General features: G+C 35.5%; 1 protein-coding gene across 1 annotated transcript in view; it reads right to left on the reverse strand.

Moving 5' to 3' along the window:
- LOC150109426 (endothelin-converting enzyme 1-like) overlaps positions 1-27,290 on the reverse strand; it is a 297,401-nt gene that overhangs the window by 82,504 nt on the left and 187,607 nt on the right. The window contains exons 12-13 of the mRNA XM_090413095.1: positions 26,968-27,019; positions 15,088-15,155 (exon numbers count right to left, since the gene is read on the reverse strand). Coding sequence (XP_090269221.1) covers positions 15,088-15,155; positions 26,968-27,019 — 120 coding nt within the window. The remainder of the gene's footprint in view (positions 1-15,087; positions 15,156-26,967; positions 27,020-27,290) is intronic.

Here is a 27,290-nt window from a genome sequence, read left to right on the forward strand (position 1 = left end):
TTGGTAATAATGAAAGCATTACATTTATTTAATGTGAAATTTCAGAGATAAATTGTGCCAGCCTGCATGGCTGAGTGGTTAGCATATCTGCTCTTCAGCCAAAAGGCTGCAGGTTCGAATCCCGCATGGGCATGGATGTTTGTGATTGTCTGTGAAAATACTAGTGGTGATGGTGTTGATGATGGTCGTTGCAGTTGGTGGATTGAGTAGTGGAGGCAGAGAGGTGTAGAGTAGGTGCCCTCCCTCAATGAGTCTTTGGACTCCCTGGAGGTGTCACATAATAATAATAATTTGCATAAAAAATTAAATAGAATAGAATGTTTGCTATAGCAAATACCTAAGGACCAGACATAATTCGATTTTTCATGCACAGGTTCCTGTGGTTAAGAAGTTCAATAGAAATATTCTGGTTCTTTAACCACATGTTTATTAGACAACTGTTTTTAAAAAACTAAACATCAAAAAGTTCCTTAAAAACCAAAAAAACAAGCAAATGAACTTGTTTTTTTCGTAATTTCTTATAGTTTGTGCTTTAAACTGTTAGTTCTCTTTACCCCTGAAGATGTTAGTCTTAAGACTAACAAAACTTGTTGGGTTATTTTTAGTACTTGTTTAGTTTTTTAAAAACAGTTCTCTAATAAACATGTGGTCACAAAACCGGAATAATTTGATTATCACACAAGGTTTCACCATGGTAAATTTAGGATAAAAACACTTACCCCTGCACTCCATGCCATGAAACCCCCCCCCAAAAAAAATCAAAGGAAACAGAACAAAGGAAATTATAAAAAATTTTTTTTTAAATTGCAAGAAATACAACAAAAGTAATCACAGATAAGAGAACAAAGGAAATTGCAGGAAGTCATATGTTGAAAAGAAAACAAAGAATTTGTAGCAACCATACATAAAGCATACAAAATGGCAACATTAAAAAAAGGATAATTGCAAACGCTAATGGAAGGCAAATGAAAAAACTAGAAGAGTATGAAATTATTAAAATGAAAATCCAAAACTGATGTTTAAATTCTGAAATGTCACATTAGCTTAAATTAATGTTATCTGAAATCTTCATTATAAACCAAATAATTGTAGTATGTACCATTAAAATCAAAAATAACTGCAGTAGTCACTCAAATTGATCACCTCCAATTACACGTGATAAACATTAGTATTAGCCATCCCGCATTAGTCAGCCTGATGGGAGGAGAAAAGTGATAGACATAGCTGGTGTCAGTGTCAATTATTATTTATACGGCACTCCATGAAGTCTAAAAACACATCATGGGAAATCCACTCTATCCATTAAAACAATACCTATCATACATCTCCTATTCATTGTTGGGGTGCTCACAACCACCTCAGGCAATCGATTCCACACATCCACTCTCTAAGTAAAAAACCTAGTCGCCACACTCTTACTAACCACAACATTCTTAGAGAACTTCCAAGAGCGATTCCTTGTACTCTCCTACTCCTCATGTACTGAAAAATTACTTTTGTGTTAATCTTATAGAACCTCTAAGTTTCTATCATATTCTCTCTCATCTGTATGTCAGCTAGACTCTGCAATCTACACACCTTCAGTATATTCTCATAGGGAACATTGCACAGAACTGTCACCACCTTGGTCACTCATCTCTGAATCCTATCCATCACTTCCTGATCCCCAAGAAATGCAGGTGACCAAATCTGTTCACAGTAGTCAACATGTGGCCAAATCATATCCCTATAAAGAGGGATAATAAACTCCCTATCTTTACTTGTCAATGTGTTCCCTCAACATTGAAGTAATCCTCTGATGTATTTTCCCAACCCTTGCAAAATGTCCTCTGAATTTCAAATCTCTATCCACCATCACCCCCAGATTCCTGGCCTCATCAATTTCCTGTAATATAGTAACATCAATGTGATACAGAGTATATAATCTTTTCATCCTGAAGTGCATTACCTTACATTTTGCAACATTAATTGACAACCATTGTCCTTTGCCCATACCGCTAATTTACTTAAATCACCATGCAGGATATGCATATCACCTTTATCAACTATTGCTCTCCCTAGAGAGCAATAGTTGATATATCATTATCTGCTATATCATTAATGCACAAATTAAAGAATAGTAGTCCTAGAACAGAGCCCCCGAGGCACACTACTAGTGGTGTGGCCCGGGGCTCTGTTCTAGGACTACTTTGCCTCGATTCTAGGACTAGGGCTCTGTTCTAGGACTACATTTGCCTCGATTCTACTCTACCATACACCACCTGCTGATATATCTGTCTATCATCCCCCCCCACACACACACACCATGCCACTAGCCTCATATCCATATATCCATTTCCATTTGCTCCAACTTATGTAATAGTTTTTCATGCAGTATTCTGTCAAATGCCTTCGCAAAGTCCAGCATTATCACGGTGCACCCATTTCCTTTATCCAATTCTGCTGTCACCTTATAAAATGTAAATTAATTTCATTCAGTCTTGGAGCCACCTTTATGTAATGGAACTATCTTACCCTCTTTCCACTCCCTTGGAACATTGCCAGAGCTGAGATTTAGATCAAACAACTTCGTCAGAGACGCTGCCAGTTCACTTGCACATTCTTGTAACACACGAGCAGACATACCATCCAGACCCACTGCTGTATTCACACTGATATTTTTCAACATACTGAGTACCTGCAGTTTATTTATCTCAATGCTCACATCAGTAACTGCAATGTCACCACCTGGATGATATACTCTTGCAAAGTGATCACTTAGTGACTAATAATCATTCTTTCTCTTATTTGCTACATAGCAAAAAAAACTTTTGGATTTACTTTGGTCCACTTAGCTAATTTTCTCTCGAAATCTGATTTAGCCTTCCTTACCATACTAGTTACTCTTCTTGCTTGTGCTTTATACTGCTCATTGGGCATGCTGATCACCTTGTTGTTTATATTCCTTCCACAATGCTCTCTTTCTCCCCCCCCCCTCAGTCCTGCTTTATAATGCTAGTCATCTCCTTAATCCCTACTTGGTTTATCCACCTGACCCTGGGTATGCAACTCTGATACTGCCTTACTCAAACAATCTTTGACTACTTCCCATGCCCTAATGACATTCATTCCATGTAGTTTCTTATGCCATGGCACTGCTCCAAGTTGCCTCCTATGTATGTCATAATCACCAGCTTTGTATCATAGTTCGCATAAACCCTTTCTTGACTAAAATTTCCATATGTTGAGCAACCTCTCAGGACAAGACTGCATGGTCACTTTCCCCAATCAGACGTAGAGTTGCTACTGTAGATATAGATAGATCTGATGATATTACCAGATCCAACACTCTGAAACCCTTGGTTCCTTCCATCACATGATGTTTCAGGTAATTATCCCTTAATAACTGTATAAATTCAATTTTCATTTTGCCACGTGCCCTTTCTTCCTTCCAATCTATATCTGCATAGTTGAAGTCTCCCACAATAATTGCTTGGCCTACATACATGCATTGCTAAATTTGCTGATGCATGTTATCCACATCTTCTTCTGGACCTCAAGTCTATAGCAGCAACCAACAATATGTTTTGTTGGCTTCTAATGGCCTCTATCTCACACCAGACAACCTCAAATATAAGCCCAAGAACTTGGTGTCCAATGCAACTGGGTTATCCTGGTCTGAGTTCTGTGTCAGGATGAAGAACACATCTGCAGCAAAAATGCACATGAACCGTCCTCTGCTGAGAAAATATGAACCCATTCACAAGCACCCATTTTGAAAGATGGTCAATGGTTAGCTACAGCTGTCTTTCTATGACTCTGACATTACAAGAATGTCAGAAGATAGTAAATTCATCCAAATAGAGAGCATTACTTACAGTTAGAGGAAGTTCTGTTATCGAGTTAATCCTGACTGCAAAAAAATGTGACATTTGAGGGATTATATGGTTGGAGGAGAACAGTTCCCATTCAGGCTTGGAAGATTCATTTGAATAAAAAGTTCTTGTTAACAAGAGGGAATTCCCTCTGTGACCAAAGTTGTATAGGTCTATTAATATTCCGAATTTCCATGTAGTATCGTGTACTTTTCCATTTCAAAGAATACCAATGTTAAATGCTTATGTTTTAGGAAGGAATCTCTAACAGAAGCTTTCAGTCAAACTACATAATCAGTTTTTGAGCGATCTTTGTGGAAGACAGACTGTGTTCTGGAAAAACAGGCTGTTTCTCTCCAGAAACTATAAAATACGAGAATTAACCATTTTTTCAGAATCTTGCACAAGCAACTGGTCAGAGCAATTGGTCGATAATTTATTGGGGATTTTGGATCCTTACCAGACTTAGACAAGGCAATAATAATCACATTTTGCCAGGTATTTGGAAAATATTCTCACAGAAAAGTCTTGAACAGACACAGCAGTTGATCCTTGGCAGGTGGAAACAAAGTTTATATCATCTCATAATGGATGTTATCTGGTTTAACAGCAGTTGAGTGAAACTTAAGCAAAGGAGATTTCATTTCTTGTTTTTCTATTTTATATTTCTGGGCAAGGAACTCAGGAGGATAAGAAGATACTGATGTTTTATATCCATTATGTTCAAGGATCGAGAGCAGTGGGTGGTATATTTGTACTTCATTTTCCAGATTTATCCCCAACTTCTTTACTGTTGATAGTTCTTGTTATAAAAGATATGTACTGGAATTTCTTTTGGTTCTGATGATGAATGTGTCTGACAAGACACATCTACATCTGAAAGCAATAAGGTTTGTTGTTGTGGAGTATCTGTGGAAGATACTGCAAGCCTTCTGTGTTTCCCTGGTTGCTGTGCAATCAGCATTCCCCCACAGTTTAAGGAAAAGTGAAAACTAACTAGATGATTCGCAGCTGTGTCAGCTTATGTAATACACTCTGTCACATGATTCATTGCATTGCTGATAGATGAGGTGACTATTGCAGAATCAAATTCTGTTAGGGTGGAAGGCAGGCCTGTCACCTTACTTTATTTTCTATTGTGACACATTTGCGATGTGGTACATAGTTGCTCATGCAAAAAATAGTCGATATCATGGGAAAGTGATTACACCCAAATATGCTGGCATCAAGTTTCTCACTTAAATAGGGAGGAGGGTGAGCAGAGACTTAAATCGATGGTAGTGAATGTTTGGGTAGGCATATGGAAGGCGTTAATTCATGTATTCAAGAGGCAGAGATCATTATTGTTGAGCATATGCTTTACAACTCTTCCTCTAATGTTAGTTCAGGCACTACCCCACAGAGTGTTGTGTCTATTTAAATCTCCATAAAAAGTCAAAGGTCATCCTCAGCGATATCTCCGGCAGGGAGTAAGTAGATGCAGCATACTATTATAAGAGATCTGCTAGAGAGTTGAATGGCAACTGTCTCTACGTTTGTATTAAGTAGGACTTGCTAGAAAGGGATATATGGTTGCCTACAAAAATGTGAGTAGGTTCATCCTCCATCCTGTTGTCATGAATGATGGCTACATTTCATAATGCCAGATTGTCACTAGGCTTCAGGTATGTTTCATGCAGACAAAAACAGACTGTTTATACTTCTGCAAGAGATCCTTGCAGAATCATTGATGTTTTGCTAGAATCCATGACAATTCCATTATAGAAATGTTTTGATTATTTCTGATGGTATCATCTGTCTTCTAATGTGGTGAAGATTTGTGTTTCATTGCCCTTGGATTTTTTCTTTTTCTTTCTTTTTTTGAGAGTTGTGGATGGCTAGTGCTCATCATTTCTTTTTCCCCCTAGAAAAATATCTAAAGATGCCATCAAATTGGACTCCCTCTAGGGTACTAGTTAAATTAATTGATTATCTTCTAGCAGGGAAGCAGAGATATCCATCTTATTTATTAACAGATCTGGAGACACATCCTTAATGTTCTGCTGCCCATCTTCCATTATTTTTTTAATTAGTGTATTTTAATTTAAGGGAAGCATATATCTGGCATGTCCTCAAGAGTGAGCTCATATAAATTTTTTCCTTGATGCACTATAAAGAGATGACAACCAAATCATAGTGCTCAGGGGTGTTGTAATTGTGAGAAGCTGACATATTCTTTAAGTTCATTACTGACTCTTTCTTTACAGTTGCCTTTTCAGATTAGGAGGGTTTACCTTTAGAGATTGCTACTTTTGTAGTATACTGCTTCTGCACTTCCCGATAAGGGATGCTCTGCTTGTTTTAATTTTTTGGATCTCCATTTCATCCTTGCACTTTTGGCATGCTTGGGACTATGCTGAATGATTTTCCTCACAATTAGGACATTCTGGTGTTTTGCTCTTAGTCTTTGTTCTCATGATCTTTACTGCCATATTGGGCAAAGATAGCAGTCACGAGGCATTCTAAGAATGACTATATTTCTTACATTTAAAACAACATGAAGGAATGTATAGACTAACTAGGCAGTTTGGATATCCTACTTTCACAGTGTTTCAGACATGTTGAAAGTAATGATGATATTCCTGGTGGGAACAAAGTGATCATTCCTACATAAGAGTATTCTCTTCATGGCTGTTGCTTCTTTCATATCAAAACAGATCTCTTTATCAAGAACATCGAGAAGATTCCACTCAAATATTACTCCCTTGAGAGTAGTTCGAAAGTTTTGTGAGGAAGGGGTAACTATCATTTGTATTTCTCTGATAGATGTCGCACAAAGGAATTACTCTGCGTCTGACTTGTTTCTGCAAGAATCTTCCCTGAATTGAGTTTTCTTCAGAGATTTTGGAGATCCTGAAAACTTTCCCAAACCCTTTGGATGAAGAAGAGTGACATTTTCTAGGTGGACAGTCTTCAGTTGAGTGTAATATTGAAAAGGGTGGTTTGTTTATTACTCCCTCTGATGTTTTTTTGTTTCTTAAATTTGTTTACATTTAATGTTGCAATGGTTTCTGGACATGACTGAGGCTTGTTGGGGGCCCTGGTAAACTTGAGGATGAAAAATTGGTCTTTCTCAACGGGAGTTCATTTCAGCAACAGAGCTTCCCACTTACCCACCATGGAGCCAGACAAGAATGCCCACTTTCCAGCAAGCATTATAGGTTCAGATATCTATCTCAAGTATTAATATGTACTCCTGTTTGCATTCCTTTTGAATATTTTTACTATCTTTTATTTATTTTTTTTACTGTTAATCAGAGAGCTGGTATGTTAACCATGCTGGTATTATGCTTCCTTCCTGATATTTATCCTTCTATATTCTTACTCAAGTCCTCTCATAACTTGCTTTGTTATATTTTACTCTGCATTCAATCAGAGAACATGCAGACTTACTTCTTAGGAATCATCAATAGACTTCTTTTTTTTCTTTTTTCTTTTCCATGACTGCCTTTAACTTCCTAAGTCCACCGTGGAGTTCAGATTTTTGTATTTTTGCAAGCAACCTCAACACATCTCTTTGGCAAAAACAATGTTTTCTTCAGAGTCAGCTGTTGTATCTCAGACATCTGATTCTTGTTTTCCAACTCTTTTTGTTTTTTGCCTACACTAGTATATTGTAGTCTACAGTTCATCTCTGAAACTTGCTCACCTAATTCTTTTTAAAACTTTCTTACATCTTTGTCTTTTCAATATTATTATTATTATCTGAGACCTCCAGGGAGTCCAGGACTCACTGCAAGAGCCTATGAATCACATAAACCAGCTGTCATACCTTCCCTTAAATTCATTCACACTAGATGCACTCACTACCCTTAAAGGCAAACTATTCCACTCACTCAATGCTCTGTGAGAGAAAAACCATAGCTCTTATCCCTTTCTTCACTGCGAAAAAAACTTAACTTCAATGGATGCCCCCGTGTTCTCTCCCCACCTTCCATATAATGAATAATTTCATCAGGCAATATTCCATAACACCCATTCAGAAGTTTAGAGACCTCTATTATATCACTTCTCGTTCTCCTGTTAACCAGAGTCTGAAATCCACATACAATCTCATCCTCATAATCTAAATCCCATAATCCAGATATAATCTTTGTAACTCTTCTTTGCACCATTTCCACAGCTTCTTTATCCCCTTGGAATCTGGGAAACCAAATCTGTGCATAATAATCTAGATGCAGGCATATGAAGGCCTTAAAATGACTTCCTTATCCTTATGTGTCAAGGTTCACTCCAACATTGCAATTATCCTCTGATTTGTATTTGCAACTTTTGTTATGTGACCTTTGAACTTCAAATACCTATCTACCAATATGCCAAGATTCCTTTTCTACTCAGTTTCTTGTAGCATAAATCGAGCTAATACAACATGCTGCTGGAACTCTAATCGCACCAAAGTGCATAACTTTACACTTACTGACATTAAACTAACATCCATTTTCGATTATCCAAATTTCTAGCCTCCATCATCAGCAAACAACTGCACATCTCCTGTTAGATCCTTCCTAATGTCATTAATGTATAGATTGAGAATCAATGACCCAAGGACTGAACTGTGAGGTAGACCACTGGTCACCTTAAATTTGGCTGATTCACACCCACCGCACACCATTTTTTGATATCTGACTGTCAGTCATCTACTGATCTAAGTCAAGAGTTTATATCCCAGCCCTATATTCTCCAGTTTATGCAACAGCCTTTCGTGTGGTATCCTGTCAAATGCCTTAGCAAAATACAACATTATCATAGTGTTTCCATTCCCTTTATCGACTCGGAAGTAACAAAAGTTTGTCTACCCATTTCTGTATATGAGGTCTTACCATCTTCTCTAAAATCTTCACTACCACACTACAGATACTGATAGATCAGTAGTTAGATACATCAGTTTTTGCACCAACCTTGTACAATGGAATTATCATACATTGCTTCCACTCCTGTGGTATTATTCCTGAGCTGAGACTGAAGTTATACAAACATGTAAAAGGACTACACAATTCAGCTGAAAATCCCTTTAGCAAACATGCTGATATTCTATCTGTCTCTATCGACAAATTCTTATCCAGGTTATGCACCATAGCTCTTCGATCTCATTTTCATGCATCTATAACTCTTCATCCAGTGTAGCAGTGGCATCAACTGTGCACTATACTACATATACCTGGTTGATATATCTTAGCAAAGTGAGCACTCATTAACTGAACAATCTCATTAACTTCTGACACTAGAATGCCATCTGCATTTAGTAAAGTAATTCTCCCACATTCATTCTTTCTTCTGCTTGCAGTATAATGATAAAATTCTTTCGGATTGCCTCTAGCTTGCATAGCCAATTTCTTTTTATACTCCAATTTAGCTTTCTGCACAATACTTCTTACTTTTCTAGCCAGTGATTTATATATTTCGTAACTCCTCTCAAAATATTCTTTCCACATCTTGTAGATCTCTTGCTTAATACGGTTGCATATTCATTTCACTCCTAATCTATATATGAGGTGTGTCCAAAAAAAGACTGAACTTTTTAAATAGCGTGGCAACTGGAACAGAGAGTGAGCTGGGGCTACTGAGTGCACCTAATGACAACAAACTACCATTTGTCCCATTCTGCTATGAACATTAGTCATCAAGTTACATCTGCTGATGTGAGTATGTGCAGCTGTTCGTCGGATTAGTGACAAAGGTGACAATGAAACAGTTTGAAGAACAACATGTCTGTGTCAAATTTTGCTGCAAACTTGGTAAAAATTTTAACATTTCAATTGCTTAACCAAGCATACTGGAAGGACTGTATGCAGAATGCAGTGCTATGAGTGGCTTAAGCATTTTAAAAAGGGCAGAACGTTGGTTGGTGAAGATTCCAGGCCTGGACAATCTTCCACATCAACAGACGACGATCATGTTGAGAGAGAGTTCATGCTGTGATTCATGGAAATTTTCATTTAACTGTCCGAGAAGTTGCTGATAGAGTGGGCATCAGCATTGGATCTTTCCATCAAAATTTGACTTAAAAACTTCAGATGCATCGTGACAGTGCTAAATTTGTGTCGCATTTGTTGATTGACAATCAGAAAGAGAACTGTGTTGAAATCAGTCAGGAACTGCTTGGCAATGCAAATGAGCAAAAAAGTGCATAGAGAAATAGAAAAATTAAGCTTCTCAAGTGACTTAGTGATAGTGCCTCAGGATGATAGTAAGCATCCTGTCAATTACATGATGGTCAATTACACAGATTCAAAATAATCTCCCACCAATTCCACACAATGTTTACATCTATCACTCCCTTCCCTCATTAAAGCAGAATACCTGTGCATAGCTCAGACAATCATTGTCATAAACTTTTTTTTAGGTCTTGGTACATATCTATAGCAATTTCATTTAATTTACAGTGAAATTTTATCACAGCTCTTTGCTCCATGATGCAATTTCTAACATGCTCCACTCCTCCACTCTTACTTCAACAGTTGCACCTGTGACTTCAACACAGTCTAGCAGTCAAAACTATAAACATGTTTGTTACTTTTATTCAAAGGGCTGTCCTGTAAAAAATCAATCTGATTACTTAACGGGCAAATTGTGTAGGATCCTTGCATCAGTGAAGATGTTTTCAGACTCTGTCAATAATATTATGAGCGACGTCCAGAAAGTAAGTTCCGTTTTTAAATATTTTCACTGCAACATTGCAATCGCAATGGTGTGCAAGCGTGCTGAGTTTGTCGATTCGTTAGCAAGGCATTGGTGTATTTTCAGATATTCTCGCAGTGCGTACACTTATTGGTGTATGTGTTTATAATGTCTAAGAAAATGGAATCACCCACCGCATGTGAAATTAGGTAAGTTATCCATTTCTTGAATGTGAGGAACGTTAAAGCAGAGGAAATTCATCGGCAAATTATTGAACTTTATGGAGAACACGCAATGAGCGATTCAATGGTACAAAGATGGGTAAGACTTTTTAACAAAGGAAGGACAGCAATGTGTATTGTTCTCATGCACGATGCCCAAATGACAGTCATGGAGTGGAGGCACACCTCATCACCAGTCAAGATGAAATTGAAGACAACGGTTTCCACTCAGAAAATCATGTGCACTGTGTTTTGGGACAGACAAGGAATTTTGCTGGTAGACTTCTTGGATCAAGGCTCCACACTCAACGCAAGTATGTACTGCCAAGCCCTTAAGAAACTACATCGTGCGATCCAGAATGGCATGCTTACCAAGGGCGTTGTTTTGATTCATGATACTGCCTGCCCGCACATAACCGCCGTAACATAACTTCTCGCCACCTTCGGCTAGAACAATTTCATCATCCCCATATAGTTCTGACCTTGTGCCAAGTGACTTTCACCTGTTCAAACATCTGAAATCTTTTCTTGGTGGCCAGCGGTTTCAAGATGATGATGAGGTCAAAGAAACAGTCAATGTGTGGTTTGCGTCACAGGTGACACCTTCTATGACGAAGGTATACAACTTTTGGTGTCCTGTTATGATAAGTGCCTGAACAATGGCAGAAATTATGCGGAGAAGTAGTGAAAGATGTCTACTTAAATTTCCAATAAAGTTTTTTTTGTAAGTATATTTTTGTTTCTCTGACAGCCCATCGGAACTTACTTTCTGGACATCCCTCGTAAAAGATCTGATAATACACTAAATATGCAAATAGAATTTGTACATTAAATATTTTAAACTTATGCCAAGTCCATATCCTGTACATCATTCACAATCTAGAGTAAATTACAACCTACAATTTCCAGTATGATTGCTGAAGTAACAGCGGAACAATCATCGCTTTTTAAATATTTCATTAGAAGGCATTTTTTTCCCATGGCTATTATGAGAATTTCTATTTCCTTCATTTGGGCTTTTGTTTGCAGCTCTAGCAGAGCATTAATTTTCAATTTAACTTGTTTTCTTTAGTTACCAACTATAAAGAACACCACACCATTTTCCCATGTTAATTTGCTGCAGTTGTTACCTTTCTCTAGTCTCTTTCTGATGATTTTTTTTTTGCAGATTAAAAAAAAAAAAATTGCTTAACACAATCCCATGGGAAATCAGACCAGACAAAGGTCAAAATACCCAAATGCAAGTTTTAATATGGACACAGGTGTGAATGTAGTGGGTGTGCATTAGTGCATGTGCTAGATGTAAGTTGCAAACCTGAAGATTATTCCTCTAAGTAGAACAAATGAAAAAATACAGTCAACTGTTTTTAAATTCATCATGTTGATTAAAATAGAATATTAGTTCTGTTCATAACTCTACTATATACACCTATTTTAGCATTGATTTCTAGAATGTTGTATTTCATATACTTTAATTTTACTCATTTTTTTTTCTCTCCCCATCGTCTCTTTTTAAAAGGGAGAGAGAGAGAGAGATCAACATGCCATCTTATTTTCTCATAGGAGGGGAAAACATGGTGGTAGAGTACTGCTTATGACAAGTGATGAATTATGTCCTCTAAGAATAAAGGCTTTGGAAGGCAGTGACACTAATGGTTTTGAAAGCATATGGCATGAGGTAGAGGTGGGCAAGACAGGATATTTAGTGAGGTGTTGCTACAAGCCAAGGAGCACAGAGGGTGGGGAGCAAGAGATGTTTAGGCAGTTGAGCTTGACAAGTGCAAGAAGAATAATTGTTATCAGAGATTTTAACTACAGCAGTATAAATTGGGGGAGAGGAAGATGCATGTAGCAATAAGGGAATGGAATTTCTAAAATTCTTGAGGAACAAATGTCTTAGGCAACATGTAATAGAGGGAACAAGAGGTTCAAGAGTGGGGGTTTGGTCATAGCATCGGAAGAGCTCACAATAACTGAGATGACATCTCCCCCCCCCCTCAATTGGAGAGAGAGACCATGTGGTTTTGATATGGAAGATGAATAGACATGCAGGAGTATCAAAGAAAATGTAACATATGTGGAATTATAAGGCAGGTGATTATAATAGTCTTAGATATCAACTTGGGGCAGTTCCATGGAGGGCAGAATTGGAAGGAAGAGATTACCATTAGTCCTTGGGAAATAGTGAAGGAATATTTGTTAGCAGCAATAGTAAGTCATATTCCACAAGTGAAGAAGTGGACACAATTTGGTGTAAAGTGGATGACAAACAATATCAAACAGGAACTGCAGGTGAAAAAGAGATTATGGAAGGGATATAAGGAGAGGGATGGAGAACAGATGCATGAAGAATATAAGACTCAGGCCAGTAGAGTGACTAGTATGGTGACGAAGGCAAAACTGAAATATGAGACGAGATTGGCACTGAGATCCAAAGAAAATCCTAGGGAATTTTTTTTAGAAATGTGGTCAATAGGAGGGGAAATGATTGTGGGAGAATGACATTGTGGGATAAAAATGGGAATTGAATGACTGATGCAGAGGACATAGTGGAGTTGTTCAATGAGCACTTTATTGGAGTACTTCATCCGGGAGAAGAAGGTTTTAATATTAGAGGTGTAAGGCAGATTCGAGGTACAAGAGGAGAGTGTGTTTTAAATACTGAGTACTCTGGATGTCAGTAAAGCTGTGGGACTGGATGGTATTTCATCATGGGTTTTGAGAGAATGTGCTAAAGAACTGACAGCTCCTTTGACCTAGCTTTTCAATGAAAGTCTGGCTACAGGAAAGGTACCCAAGGAATGGAAAGAAGGTAAGATAGTGCCGTTGCATAACGGTGGGAGCAGACTGGAAGTGTCTAATTATAGACCAGTTTGTGTGTCATCAGTAGTTGTTACGGTCTTGGAGAAATTAGTGAGGGACCATATACAGCATTGGACAGATGAGGGTAATGTTATCTGTGAGAATCAAAATGGATTTGTTAAGGGGCAGTCTTGCTTTAGTAATATGATTGCCTTTTACAATAAAGTGACAAGAGCAGTTGAATAGGGAAAGGCATATACTGCCATTTTTTTTGGATTTCGCAAAGGCATTTGACAGGATGCCACATAAGCTGATATTTAAGTTACAGCACATGGGCTTAGATGTCGGGTTAGTCAACTGGATTCAGGATTGGCTGTCTGATAGGTATCAGAAAGTTGTGTATGGTGGGGCAATATCAAGGAAGCAGAAGGTTACAAGTGGGGTTCCACAGGGCTCAGTACTGGGACCTGTACTGTTTAATTTTTATATCAATGAGACATTGAGACATTGTCAATAGATTGCAAGGGGATATTCAATTGTTTGCAGATGATATGTGAAGCTGGGAAGGGTTATTAGTAATAGTACAGATGTGGTGGCCTGCAAGAGGATTTGAATAAACTAGACAAATGGGCAAATGAATAAGGTATCGGTTTAATGCAAGCAAAATGCGAAGTCTTGAAGTTTGGGATATATCGATGAGAGGCTGCATACTCGATTGGAGGAGCTGTACTGGAGGAAGTAGGGGAGACGAGATCTGGGGTGGGGGGGTTAATGATCGATAGAAAACTGAAATTTGGGAGGCATATTGCAAAGGTGGTGAAGGTGACCCAGAGGATTGCTGCAATACTGAGAAGGACACTGACCTGCAGAGATAGAAGTGTTATCATTCCATTGTATAAGACCCTGATCAGACCACACTTAGACTATTGTTCTCAAATTTGGTCCCCAGGATTTGAAAGGGATAAATTAACTGTGGAGAGGGTGCAGAGGCAGATAACAAAGATGGTTTCAGGACTGTACAATGTTAATTATGAGGATCGACTGAGGGAATGTGGACTGCAGAGTTTGGTGATAGAAGAAGGAGAGGTGATATGATCGAGACTTTTAAACTGTTGAGAGGCAGTTACAGGGTGAACACTAGGGAGTTCTTTCACTTGTGGAGCAGCGGGAAGGAGCGATGAGAAGGGGGGGGGGCATCCCTGGAAAGTACAAAAGGAAGCTGTGAGCAAAAGAGTGAGGAGTGGTTTCTTTGCATGGAGGGTGGTGGAACCATGGAATGCATTGCCTGATAGAGTGGTGAGAGCAAGAATGGTCAATGAGTTCAAGGAGTGGTATGACAGACTGTGTTTCCTAGGAAGGACCTCCCACAATGAGTCTCTTGACTCCACAGAGGCCTGAATAATAATAAATGTATTACATAAACATCAAAAAATGTATTACATAAACATCAAATTAATTGTTTGCAATAACAAAAAAAAATTAATTAGATATTCTTCATAATGGTCATTTATAATAACTTAAATTTACCAGAGTATTTGGAGTATTTGACAAACCTTTATCATCAAGTGCCCAAGCAATCTTATTAGATATATGACCTGCTAATGATCCATATTTCAAGGCTCTATAAAATAATATTACTGGATTTTAATAATTTTTATATTATATAGTTAAAATAGTGTTTTATTTCTTAATTTAATATTAAAATGAACTCTTTTAATAGCATTTTCAAAATAAAATAGGCACACATAATAATAAATTAATGAATACTTTATTAAAGGTTTACTTTTGAAATTAAAAAAAAAATTAAATATCATAGTTTTATGTTCTCACCAATTTATTAGTTGCAGGATTAATATAGTTTGACTAATCTAACACATTTTATTTCTCAAATAGAAAAGGTAGAGCTCCTTTAGCCCTAACTAACTTTCTGAAGATAGAAGGGCAGCCAGTCTCCATCCTTCACACCTTTAATGATAGTGAACCCAAGCTATCAATGAATCTAGGCTTTTCAGGAGAGGTATGGCACATAACATCTGCCATCTAGTGACCTTAAATTCTAAATGCATAACAGTAGTGTTCCATGGTTGTTTTTTTTAAGTGTGGGGGGGTAAAAAATCAAAACATCATCAGAGAAGAATCTCACTTGCTCAAGACGAAGATCAACTAACTTAAGAACAAGCCAAAGAAAAGCTTAAAATAAATTTTCACTAGGGGCTAGATAAACCTGTAATGATCTTTTTTCTGATGACCTAGTGCTATGAATGCAAACCCCATTTCCAAAGGCCATACAGGCACATTCATGTGTTATGTTTAAAATATTACTGTAATAAGTTATTTCATAATTATTTCTAGCACCACATTACGATGCATTCTAATATCTTTCTACAATACAGGATATATAAAATAAGTAATATTGTCTGAGAGATTGATTCAGCAATTTTACATTTATGTTGCTTCTTTTACTGACATTCATTATTGAATGATAGTTTAATTTTCTGAACTTTTGTGTATGGAAGAAGCAGGAAAAAGACTAAAGTAAATAGGAAAACAAAAAACACTCTGAAAAAGGAATGATCACCATATCATGTTTAATACAAAACTGAGAGATGGTGGTAAGTAATACTGTAAATTACAGATTGTTAGAATTTTTTAAATCACATCAAAAGTGCAATCAATGTTAAATGGATTTAATAATCTCCACAAAATGAGTAACATGACAGCAGTAGAACAAGCATCCATTTTGGAATCAAGCAAAAGGTAATGCTCATAAACTAGTCATTAAGAAAATCATGGAACCAACAACTGCATTAAAGTAAAACTTTAGTTTAATATAACCCAAAAAATAAAATAAACATACTGATCAACCATTAAACTATTACCTTGACCACTGGTGTAAAAAAAAAAAAAAAAAACTTACTATATCAAAGTTAGAGTCCTGTTATTATCATTAGGTTAAAATTAAATTAAGCTGGAGAGCAACATGCTCACAACAAAATAATAAATAAATAAATATATAACAATAATAAAATAATAATTTATATAAGTATGCATATAAATTACAGCAAACCAGTATGGATAGTGGCATAAAAGCTGAAAATTGCTTACTTAAAGTCCTAAAGTCAGGGTTTGCTGGAAAACTAAGTGGGCTGAATGTGTACCATCCAATTTTTTGGGATTTTTATGTTGCCATTATTGTTAAGATTGGGGTGGTTAATCGAAATTTCACATGCTTCTTTAAATTTCAATTCATACCAGGTTTTTGTATGATGTAAAGAACAAGTACTTTTCCAATCAATTTGGTGTAGGATGTTAAGAACATGATCTGAGAGGCCTGGTTCTCCAAAATTGTTAAATTTAATGTACTGCTTGTGTTCTTTTTCATGGATATCGATTGTACGTCCAGTTTCTCCAATATATAAGGTAAATTACAGGTGAAATAGATGCAATAAACTCCAGCCTGCGCCAATGGGGGAAGAGGATCCTTAGAGGAGTTAAATATGTTTTTTAATTTTGAAGGTGGTTTAAAAGTGGCATTAAGATTATAATGGTGTAGAATTCTATTAATTTTTTTCTGATAACCTTTAATGTACGGAATAGCTATGATTTTACTGTAATCTATATGCAAGTTTCATGTGATCAACCTATCTAGCCAACACCTTAAATAACAGTCAACTTGCATTACTTAATAAAGGCCTAAACTTTGCAGTAGCACCTAGAACTGTTAATAAATTGGATGTTATATACCACATAGAAAGAGGTATTAAACTCTTCCAAATAATATAGTTGAAAAAAATTCGTTTAGAAACCAGCAATATTTTAAATAAAAAGAAAACCGTATGTAGCAATCCTACAAAAACAGAATTAGCAATCAAGTCATTAAAAGCTAATCAAGATATAATTATAACAAAATAGGACAAAGGTAAAGCCATGGTCATCCTTGAGAGATCAATTTACATCATCAATGAATCAACCAGTCTCCAATAATCTGACTAACAGGATAAAGAAAAACCTGTGAAATTGCTTAAGTCTGTCACTTCTTGGCAATTCGACACTGTTAAAAAACTAATACCCCATTACGCCCATTTTCCCAGAATATTTGGTGTTCCCAAGGTACACAAACATAATGTTCTGCTTTGGCTGATAGTTGAGGGAACAGACAGCCCTAATTATCACCCAGCCAAGAAATTAGCATCAAATTAGCATAAAGAAAATTAAAAACATATCACTTGGTAAAGATGATTTATTAATCAGTTTTGACGTTTCTGCCCTTTTCACAAATGTCCTAACTAGTGACACAATTTTTCTCCTACAGAATAAATTTCTACCCGACATTACGGCTCTCTTTGTCCATGTGTGGCAAAATAATTTTTACCTACAAAAAGAAGGTACAGCCATGGGCTTAGCACTATTCCCCCCCCCCCCCCCCAATTGCTAACTTTTATATGGAAGCTTTTGAGCAATGCTCTAGATTCCTTTACTTTAAAACCTACAGTTTGGCTTAGACACGTTGGCGATGTTTTCGTTATTTGGCCACACAGCCACCGAGCATTAAACACATTCCTCAGCCACCCGAACAAGAGAACTAGCAATCACGTCATTAAAAGTTAATCAATCATACAATTTACTATCGAAATTGAAAATCGGAACTCGCTTCCTTTCCTGGATACACTGATTACACGTCTTTCCTCAGACAGTCTATCCTTCACTGTTTGCCGCAAGCCTACACATACCAGCCAATATATACATGTTAACTTGAATCACCACCCTCCGCAAAAACTTGGAGTCATTAACACACTCAAAAAACAGAGGTATAACAATTTGTCTAATGAACAAGCTTGTAAACAAGAATTAAAAATTATTAGCAATACATTTATAAATAATGGCTATAGCAAAAATACTATTAATAAAGTTCTGAATAAAACTTCATCAAAAAATAATACAGATTACAGTAAACCATAGCTATTCCATACATTAAAGGGTTAGCAGAAAAAAAATTAACAGAATTCTACAGCATTATAATCTTAATGACATTTTTAAACAACCTTTAAAATTAAAAAAACATATTCAACTCCTCTAAGGATCCTCTCCCCCATTGGCACACCTTGGAGTTTTATTACATCTATTGCACCTGTAACTTACCTTATGTTGGAGAGACGTACAATCCCTATCCGTAAAACAGAACGAAAGCGGCACATTAAATTTAACAATTTTGGAGAAGCAGGCCTCTCAGATCATGCTCTTAACATCCTACACCAAATTGATTGGAAAAGTACTTGTTCTTTACATCATACAAAAACCTGGTATGAATGGAAATTTAAAGAAGCATGTGAAATTTCGAGTAAAAACCCCAATCTTAACAATAATGGCAACATAAAAATCCCAAAAATTTGGATGGCACACATCCAGTCCATTTAGTTTTCCAGCAAACCCTGAATTTAAGCCAATTTTCAGCTTTTTATTGGCCACTATCCATACTGCTTTGCTGCAATTTATATGTGTACTTATATAAGTTATTTTATTATTATTATTATTATTTTTTTTTTTGTGAACATGTTGCTCTCCAGCTTAATTTAATTTTAACCTAATAATAATAATAATAATAATAATAATAATAAGAGGACTCTAGCTTTGATATAGAAGTTTTTTTGTTTTTTTTTACATATAAAGTAAAAATCTTTATATATATACAGATCTTTATATACAAAAATTTACATTTTTGTATATAAAGATTCTATATCAAAGATAACCATAAGATCTATAGGTTGTAAATTGATGTTTTTCAATTTATTTAAGAAATCAGAAGAGTTTTTCAAAAAAGAGCATGAGTTGCCAATGCGTGATTTCAATAATTTAGATAGTTATTTGGCTATGCGATAAGTAGGAGAATCAATACAATCCACTATAGGGAGAAGAGGAATATCTGTCTTGTGTATTTTTGGTAGACCATAAAACCTGGGAGGCCTTGCAAAATGAGTTTTTTGTCATTCAATTGTGTCTACATCCAAACTTATGACCTCATCTAGCAGGGAATTTAATTTCTTCAGTTGTCTATTGGTTGGATCGTAATTGAGTTCTTGGTATGTTGATGATCTCTAAGTAAAAGGAAAAGTTTTCTTCTATAGTTTGAAGTGCCCATAATTACTGTCGCTTCTTTCCCCTTGTCAGCTTTAGTAATGATGAGGTGACTGTTGTTTCTTAAGGAATGTATAGCTCTCTTTTCAGAAGGAGATATGTTATTACTACTTGTTGACATTTTCCCACAAGATATTATAAAGTTATTTGATTTCGTAATGCACTCTGGATATTTCTTATGTCAAAACAAATTTTACAACCAAGTGGAAGGAACAGCCATGGGAAGTCCACTCTCTTCTGCTCTTGCCAACTTTTATTTAGAACATCTAGAAGTCCTGTTCTCATCTACATTCCCTCACCCATCCTTTTGAGTTAGATATATAGACGACATCTTTGCTGTATGGCCTCACAACAAAGACTCCTTACCTTCCTTCTTAAGCAGTATCAATTCCTTACATCCTCGTATAAAGTTTAGCATGGTGATCGAAAAAGACAACAAGTTATCTTTTTTAAATGTCCTTCTCATCCGTTCACCTTCTGGTATTCTTACAACAACAGTTTACAGAAAATCAACTTTCACAGGTCATTATATTCTCAAAGAATCTGCTCATCATCCTTGTCAAAAAACAGGAATCATAAAATGTTTAATCCGACGAGCCAAAACTAACTGTTCAACTTCTCATTTATTACAGAAAGAACTTTCGACTATCAAACATCACATGAAACTAAATGGCTTCTCCAAAAAGAGTACACAGCATCTTTTCGATTCTTACAATCCAACACAGAACAGCAAAGATTCAATACGTCGAGTTCCAGTTCCTTACATTTCCGGGATTTCAGAGCCAATTTCAAGAATTCTGAAGAAATATGATTTAACAGCCACTTATACACCTATTAACAAATTATCCTCCCCCATTTTCCTTCATCTAAAGATAAACACTCAACCTTGTCTCTACCTGTGTATATCAAGTTCCTTGTAATTGTAATCTTTCCTACTCTGGACAAACTGGACATTCTATAGAAAAAAGAATTCAAGAGCATCAGTCATCAATTCAACACAACAAACCTGAGAAATCTGGATTAGCTCAGCATGGATAAGAAACAAGCCACAACATCCTTTGATCCAAGACAGATGTCACTACAAATTTGAACATTTATTTAAAGAAATGTGTGGAGGCCTTACTTCAACGTCCTAACTTGAATCATAATGACTGTATATCTATATCAAAAATTTGGGAAAGTTTAATCAGGATAACACATTATTTTTTACTTTTTTATTTTTGTAAATTTCCTATATTAGTCTAATGTTATTTAAGATTATTATATGAATTTCTGAATTAATATCTTTAATTATAACTTTAAAAACGTTTACTCTTCTAATACTTAGCGATATGATTTTTGTTTTTGTTTTTTAAAACTATTCCTATGTAGTCACTGAAGATGGTCTGTAATATTCAGATCGAAATATTTGTCAAATTAAACATTATTCTTGTGCAAACGTGTATATATTTCTAATCTAAATTATGTGTACAAGTACATAACATACAAAAGTCATTAAATTTTGTCAAAGGAAATTAGAGATGACATATGATAAAGGCAACATAAAAACTGAAGATAAGGATATTCTGAATGTCAGAAGTAATTATTTGGAAAAATTACTAAATGAGATAGTTTGTTATGGATGCATTGATTATCACTGATGTTGTTGTTCAGAGGAGAAAACACATGTTTAGGAATAATAACCAACTTGATTTAGTAATAAAGTATTGTACAGATATTTTATCATGTAACTGATCTTCATGGGAAGAAAGATATAAAATGATGCATGCACATGCAGGTACACCATTGGGAACACACATGTAGTTTCTGTAAAAAGATAGAATCCTCTATAATGTGGTGAAAGGATCTTGCCCATCCAGTTGAAGATCTCAAGATGGTAGTCTCTAAGATTTTTGGTAAGGTGAAGCTATATTTGTTTAGATCTGGAGATTGATGTAGCAGATTACGGAAAGTCTCACTGATTTGTATTTACTTCTGCTGAATTGGGAAGAAAGATTTTTCCATTGGATTCAGTGATCTACATCAATAGCATAATGTGTCACCTTTAAAATGTAGATAATTGATATAATTTTCTATTTTCATTTGGTCAGATAATGGCTTTTCTTCCAGTTTTTTCAAACACCGTTGGTTTGCAGAAGCAAGGGATATGGCAGCTACATCAAGATGATATGATGCAGAGAGTCTTCCAGTAAGGTGACAGCTGATTTTTAATATGGCTTAAAAGAAGTCTGTAGGTTACATACATCTTAAGAACACAAAGGATTTTTATGGGGAGGGGGGGATGAGTTTGAGAGGACAGAGTGCTAGTGATTTTGTAGGAAGTGACTAATTTTAGTGGAGAGGCTGGTATGGTCTGAACAGATGGTTCCTGCTTTGTTTACTAAGTTTGGTAACACCATACCAGCCTCTCCACTAAAATTAGTCACTTCTTGGACCAGTAATCCTCCCTTACAAAATTAACAGCACTCTATTTCCCAACCCTACCCCTCCAAAAACAAAAATCCACTGCATAGGAAGGGCAACAATTATTTTTCTTTTTTAATGTTGAAACAAATCCTGGAGTGATGGCTGTTAAGGTGTGCTAAAAACATTTCCAATATATCTTATCATATGGCTAAAATAGAGAACATATCAACGTAAAACATAGCATAACTATATTTTTGGAGTAGGGCAGAGTTTCACTGGTAGGTTGGGCCATTTTTTCAGTGTTTCACAAAGATTGGTGAGTGGGAGAGGGAAGGGGAAGCCCACAGATGTGCCTTCACAATCCGCTTAAAAATGATACCACATCCATCATGTGGGCTGACACTAACAGCATCATCTAAGTATTACAGGATGAGCTCTTGAACACACTGCATGCATAGCTTTGAATGACTCTTGAATTGTCTTTGATGTTTCAGCACAAAGGAAATTCAAAGAGGTGAAGGCCTGCATATCAAAATATTTAATAACTAAACCAAGAAGATACATAAACTTCAGCTGCCTCCAGAACAAATTGGAATTAATCTGTTATCATTTTGGCTCAAGAAAGATATTAATGCCTTCAGCCTTGCTCAAATTATGGCAAAAATAGAACAACGCATCTATAGTTTCCCTTCCCATACTGCCAATAATATCTGGCTAGACACAGCCAACATTTTGAAATCAGCAAAGACTCTAGAAAGGAATCCTGTCCTGTGCTGAACTCACTGCACTTTAAAAACTATGCTAAAACAATATTATCTCACTATAAAGCAGATAAGGGTAATGCTATTGTAATATATTAGAGATTGTCTCTATAAATAGATTGTTTTTTATACTCCAAGTGGTTATTATTATACAAGGGTTCAATTCCAATTGGTACAATGACTTTTAACTTTCTTTTAGAATTCGGAAAATCACTGACTCAAGACCAAATACAAAAAATATACATATTTAATAAAACTAAAACAATACATACACTTTAAATAAAATCACATAACTACAAAATACTGGATCCAGGGCCTTCTAAAATAAATCTACGCTTTAGAGATTTTCTTATTCAAAAATTAAAATCACCCATTCTCTGACTCATTCTATTACTGGATTGTTTAACATATACCTAATCACGTCTACCAGACTAAACACCTTGTTTTCACAATAACAAAATGTTCATAATCAGTTTCCTTGTTAGGGCCTTTTTCAAAAATATAAACATTTTCTTCTTCTTTTCCATAGGATCCTTTTTGTTTCTCCCTTATTATAGCACACAATATTATTCCTCCTGTCTCACTGAAGTATAATTATTTCTTACCTCTTGCAGTTCTACCTATTTGACATACAATTTACTGTACCAGAGGAAAAAAGTTTCTTTTACTACTTCATAAACAACATATCTAAGTTGAGATAATACCGTTGCCTTTTCCAGTAGAAATAAATAGATCCAGTGTCCTTAAGACAGATGAAACTTTCCAATCAGCGTTTCCTCGAACATACAATTAGAACACAGACTGCAATATCTTCTTTTATTTACAGTCTCAACTTCCTCCAGTTTAAACTCACAGTTCTATGATTCCTTTATGGAATCTTCTATTAATATTCTTCCGACTGTCACATAAAACTTACAAACTTCATAAGAACAAAATTTCTCTGGTCTGTGTTCTTAAATTTCCATTAGCTCTCTTGTTTTCCTAATTACCTCTGATACCAAACACTCTCTTTGTCAGCTGTCAATCACTCACTCATCAAACTCCTCGGCAAGCATGTGAACTCCATGTAAAATGGCAAGCGAGAAGTTACATATAATGGCTGACATGTTGCCTCCGTTAGCATAATGAGAAAGTCTTTACAAAACACATCACATGATCATTTTAAATTATAATATAACAAGGATTGAAAGGAACATAATTATCAGAATCTAGCAAGTAGATCAAAATTTCAAATGCTTTACATTTCATTTTGAGAATAATAATATCAATAAACGGGCACATCACAAGTGCCAATATACGTGTTATGAAACCAAAACTAATAATATACTAACATAAATAATTTGTAAAAATATTCATAATTTTAAATTATGATTATTTTTACACTATGGTAGCCCTTGATCACTCAGAATATCATTGATTTTCTGAAAATGTTGATCCTATTCAAAGATTGAACTATGCACAGTTTATCTGAACACTAAAAAATAAACTATTTGAAAACTGAAACTGTGTAATCCTAAGCCCTCCCAAAACCCTGATCGTGGATTTATATCAAAACACAAACAAAACATAACCCTTCATACCTGCAGTTGACAGTATTGGTCATCCTACTTATAAACTAGCCAAACACTAAGCTAAAACTCTCTCTCATTATTGACTGCAATACTGAGAGAGAGAGCTAAAATTTAAATGTTAAAATTTCCATGCATTCCATGTTAAAATTTCTATGCATTTCAAACTTGACTGTCAGACATAACTCTCAAAGAAACTGACATTATTATCAGTTTTGACATATCTTCCCCATTTGTTAATGCATCCCTAAAAGAAACCTCAGACCTTATTCAGACTATTTCTATATGGTATACCAGCCTCATTCACTTTTACCATGCATTCTGGTTATCTCACCTCCCACCAATCTTTTCATGGAATGGAGTACTTTGCAAGAAAATGCAAACCTAAAATATAGCTATGTTATGTTGATGATGTATTATTTGATCATTTAACTTAGATATTTTGGAAATGTTTTTAATATACCTTTACAGCCAACATCCCAGGATCTGATCTGCCAGTGAAAAGAAAACAATAACTGTCTGCCCTTTCTTAACACTGGTCACCTCTTTATCCAGCAGACCCTGATCCTTTAGAAAGCCTATTCACACCAGTGGTTATATCCATCATCTATCACATCCCCAATCCCTCCAATCATTATCACCTTAGTAAACAGAGATAGAATCTTTTTAATTGATACTAGCCTCTCCACTGAAATTAATCAGATCTAGTCCTTTTTTTTAGCCAATGGTTTCCTCCTTAGGAAATCAGCAAAATTCTCCATCTTTTCCCAATTCCCACAAAACTTAGATCAGAAAAAGTTCAATGCCATCTCTTAAATCTGGGAGCACCCCAGAAAAACTTGTGTTCTTGAAATTTAAAGACTTCACATACAGATTTCTTTCAGGCCATACCAAAATATAGCTATCCTTATCCACTCACCAAAAGATCCCCTCCATCATCTAGATTGTTCTTGGGAGGGGAGTAAGTGTTTCTTGCTTCTGCAGACATATTTTGGAGAAACTGGAAAGTATCCAAGTGGATGAACACAGATATTATGTTCATTACACTGTTCTGGGATAGGATCATAAGGCCGACAAAAATCTTGTCTATTATACAGAAGTAGATACAAATCAGAGTGACTATTTTTGGAATCTTCCACAGAACTACACTCAACATCTAATCAAGCATCCAGTATACAGATTGACTGTAAATAGCAGGAAATGTGGGTGAAGATAAAGCACATATATTAATAAAGTAAAGAACATTTGACACGTTAAAAAATATGGAAATACATATTGACTACTATATTATACAGTAGTCAAAATATATATTTAAATATATGTTTTTTATATGTATTTTTTTTTCTTTACCCTGATAATATCCTTGCAATCCTTATTACAAGGACATTATCTGGGGAAATAATATATATATATATATATAAAAGAAATAAACCATAAAACAATGTTTAAACTGATACATGTCATGTAGCATGTTTACTACCAAGTCATGATCACAGCTGAGTGAGCTATGACCATATTAATAAAATAAATAATATCATGGATGCTGCTATTATTTTGTTCTGCTAGTATTCACTTTGTTAATTTGTCCTGCAGAAATTTACTTAAAAGGTTTCATTTAACTTTACATGTGCTCTAGATTATTTCTGTTTGCATGGAGTGGGTTGTAATCAATCAATTTATTATGTCACATGTAGGTGAAACCAAATTTTTTTTCAAATTGTTTATTATGACTATATATATGCATGTTTTTCAGTTGGTTTATTTCTGTTTTAGAGGAAGACAAACTGTACCATCCCTGTCTAAAAACCAAGTAACTTAGCTCTGAATGAAAAGCATAAGGAATTTTTTTCCCTATTATAAATGGGATATAAACTGCAGTTTCATTCCCATGCACATGACCGACAAAAACACTCAGCTATGGAAACACTCTAAGAATTGCAGTTGATGTACAGAGATTCATATCTCAGCCATCTTTCTTTAATTTCCTAGAAATGCTAATTTACAGTATTTTTAATCTAATAATAATAATTATTATTTTATTGTTCCAAGATTTAGCTCAGGGATGCTAGTGTATTTTAAGTCCTGCAACTTTTCTGGCTATGATACCTATTAATAACAGAACCCCCACTCTCATGCATTTAATGTATCACCTGCAACTTATGCTGGAAAGCAAAAGCATGATGAGCCATTTATAAGACTGGTTTAAATAGAGAACTTTTCAGTCAGTCACTCACTTGCAAATGCATTACAATATCTCTAAGTCTACAGAGTGGGCATGTGTGATGCATTTTCTACCCTTCAGCCATTACATCATGACTACACTGGACTGGCTCCAGGAATAAGTTAATAAAATGCATTTTAATTTATATTTATAATTCTGATAAGGCATAAATTCAGATACTGTAGGTGCCATATGATCTGCCATGCAAGATCATATAAAACTTTGGATTTCACTCATTTTCATATTTATGAATAACTACAGATAATATAAATATTATGTAAAGTCTGAAGTTCACTTTCTTTTAATGAAAAACTTGATGATTTCAGCAAATGAAGTATTACTTACACAGGAAGTCTGGGATTAAATATGGGATCATCAAGTAGACCAGCAGGAACAACTGTAACAAACAATTCAAAAATTGAGAATATGCATGATAAATCATATTTCAAATGATACTGTTTGGTTTTAATTCTACTTTCACTTCACAAACAAATATGCAAAAAAAGAGCACTTGAGTAGTTAGATTAGTATTAAGGCAAACAAGAACATAAAGCGATACTGGTTATTTGCATATGTTATTTGGAGATGTAAGTTGTGCTATTAGAAGGGACACAATGAAAATGTGTTGTTCACAATCGAGTTAGCTGTAACTGATATTCATAATTGAG

The sequence above is a fragment of the Typopeltis vanoorti genome, chromosome 2 (genome assembly GCF_054136105.1).
Source record: "Typopeltis vanoorti isolate ZY-2024b chromosome 2, IOZ_Tvanoo_1.0, whole genome shotgun sequence".
Taxonomy (NCBI): domain Eukaryota; kingdom Metazoa; phylum Arthropoda; class Arachnida; order Uropygi; family Thelyphonidae; genus Typopeltis; species Typopeltis vanoorti.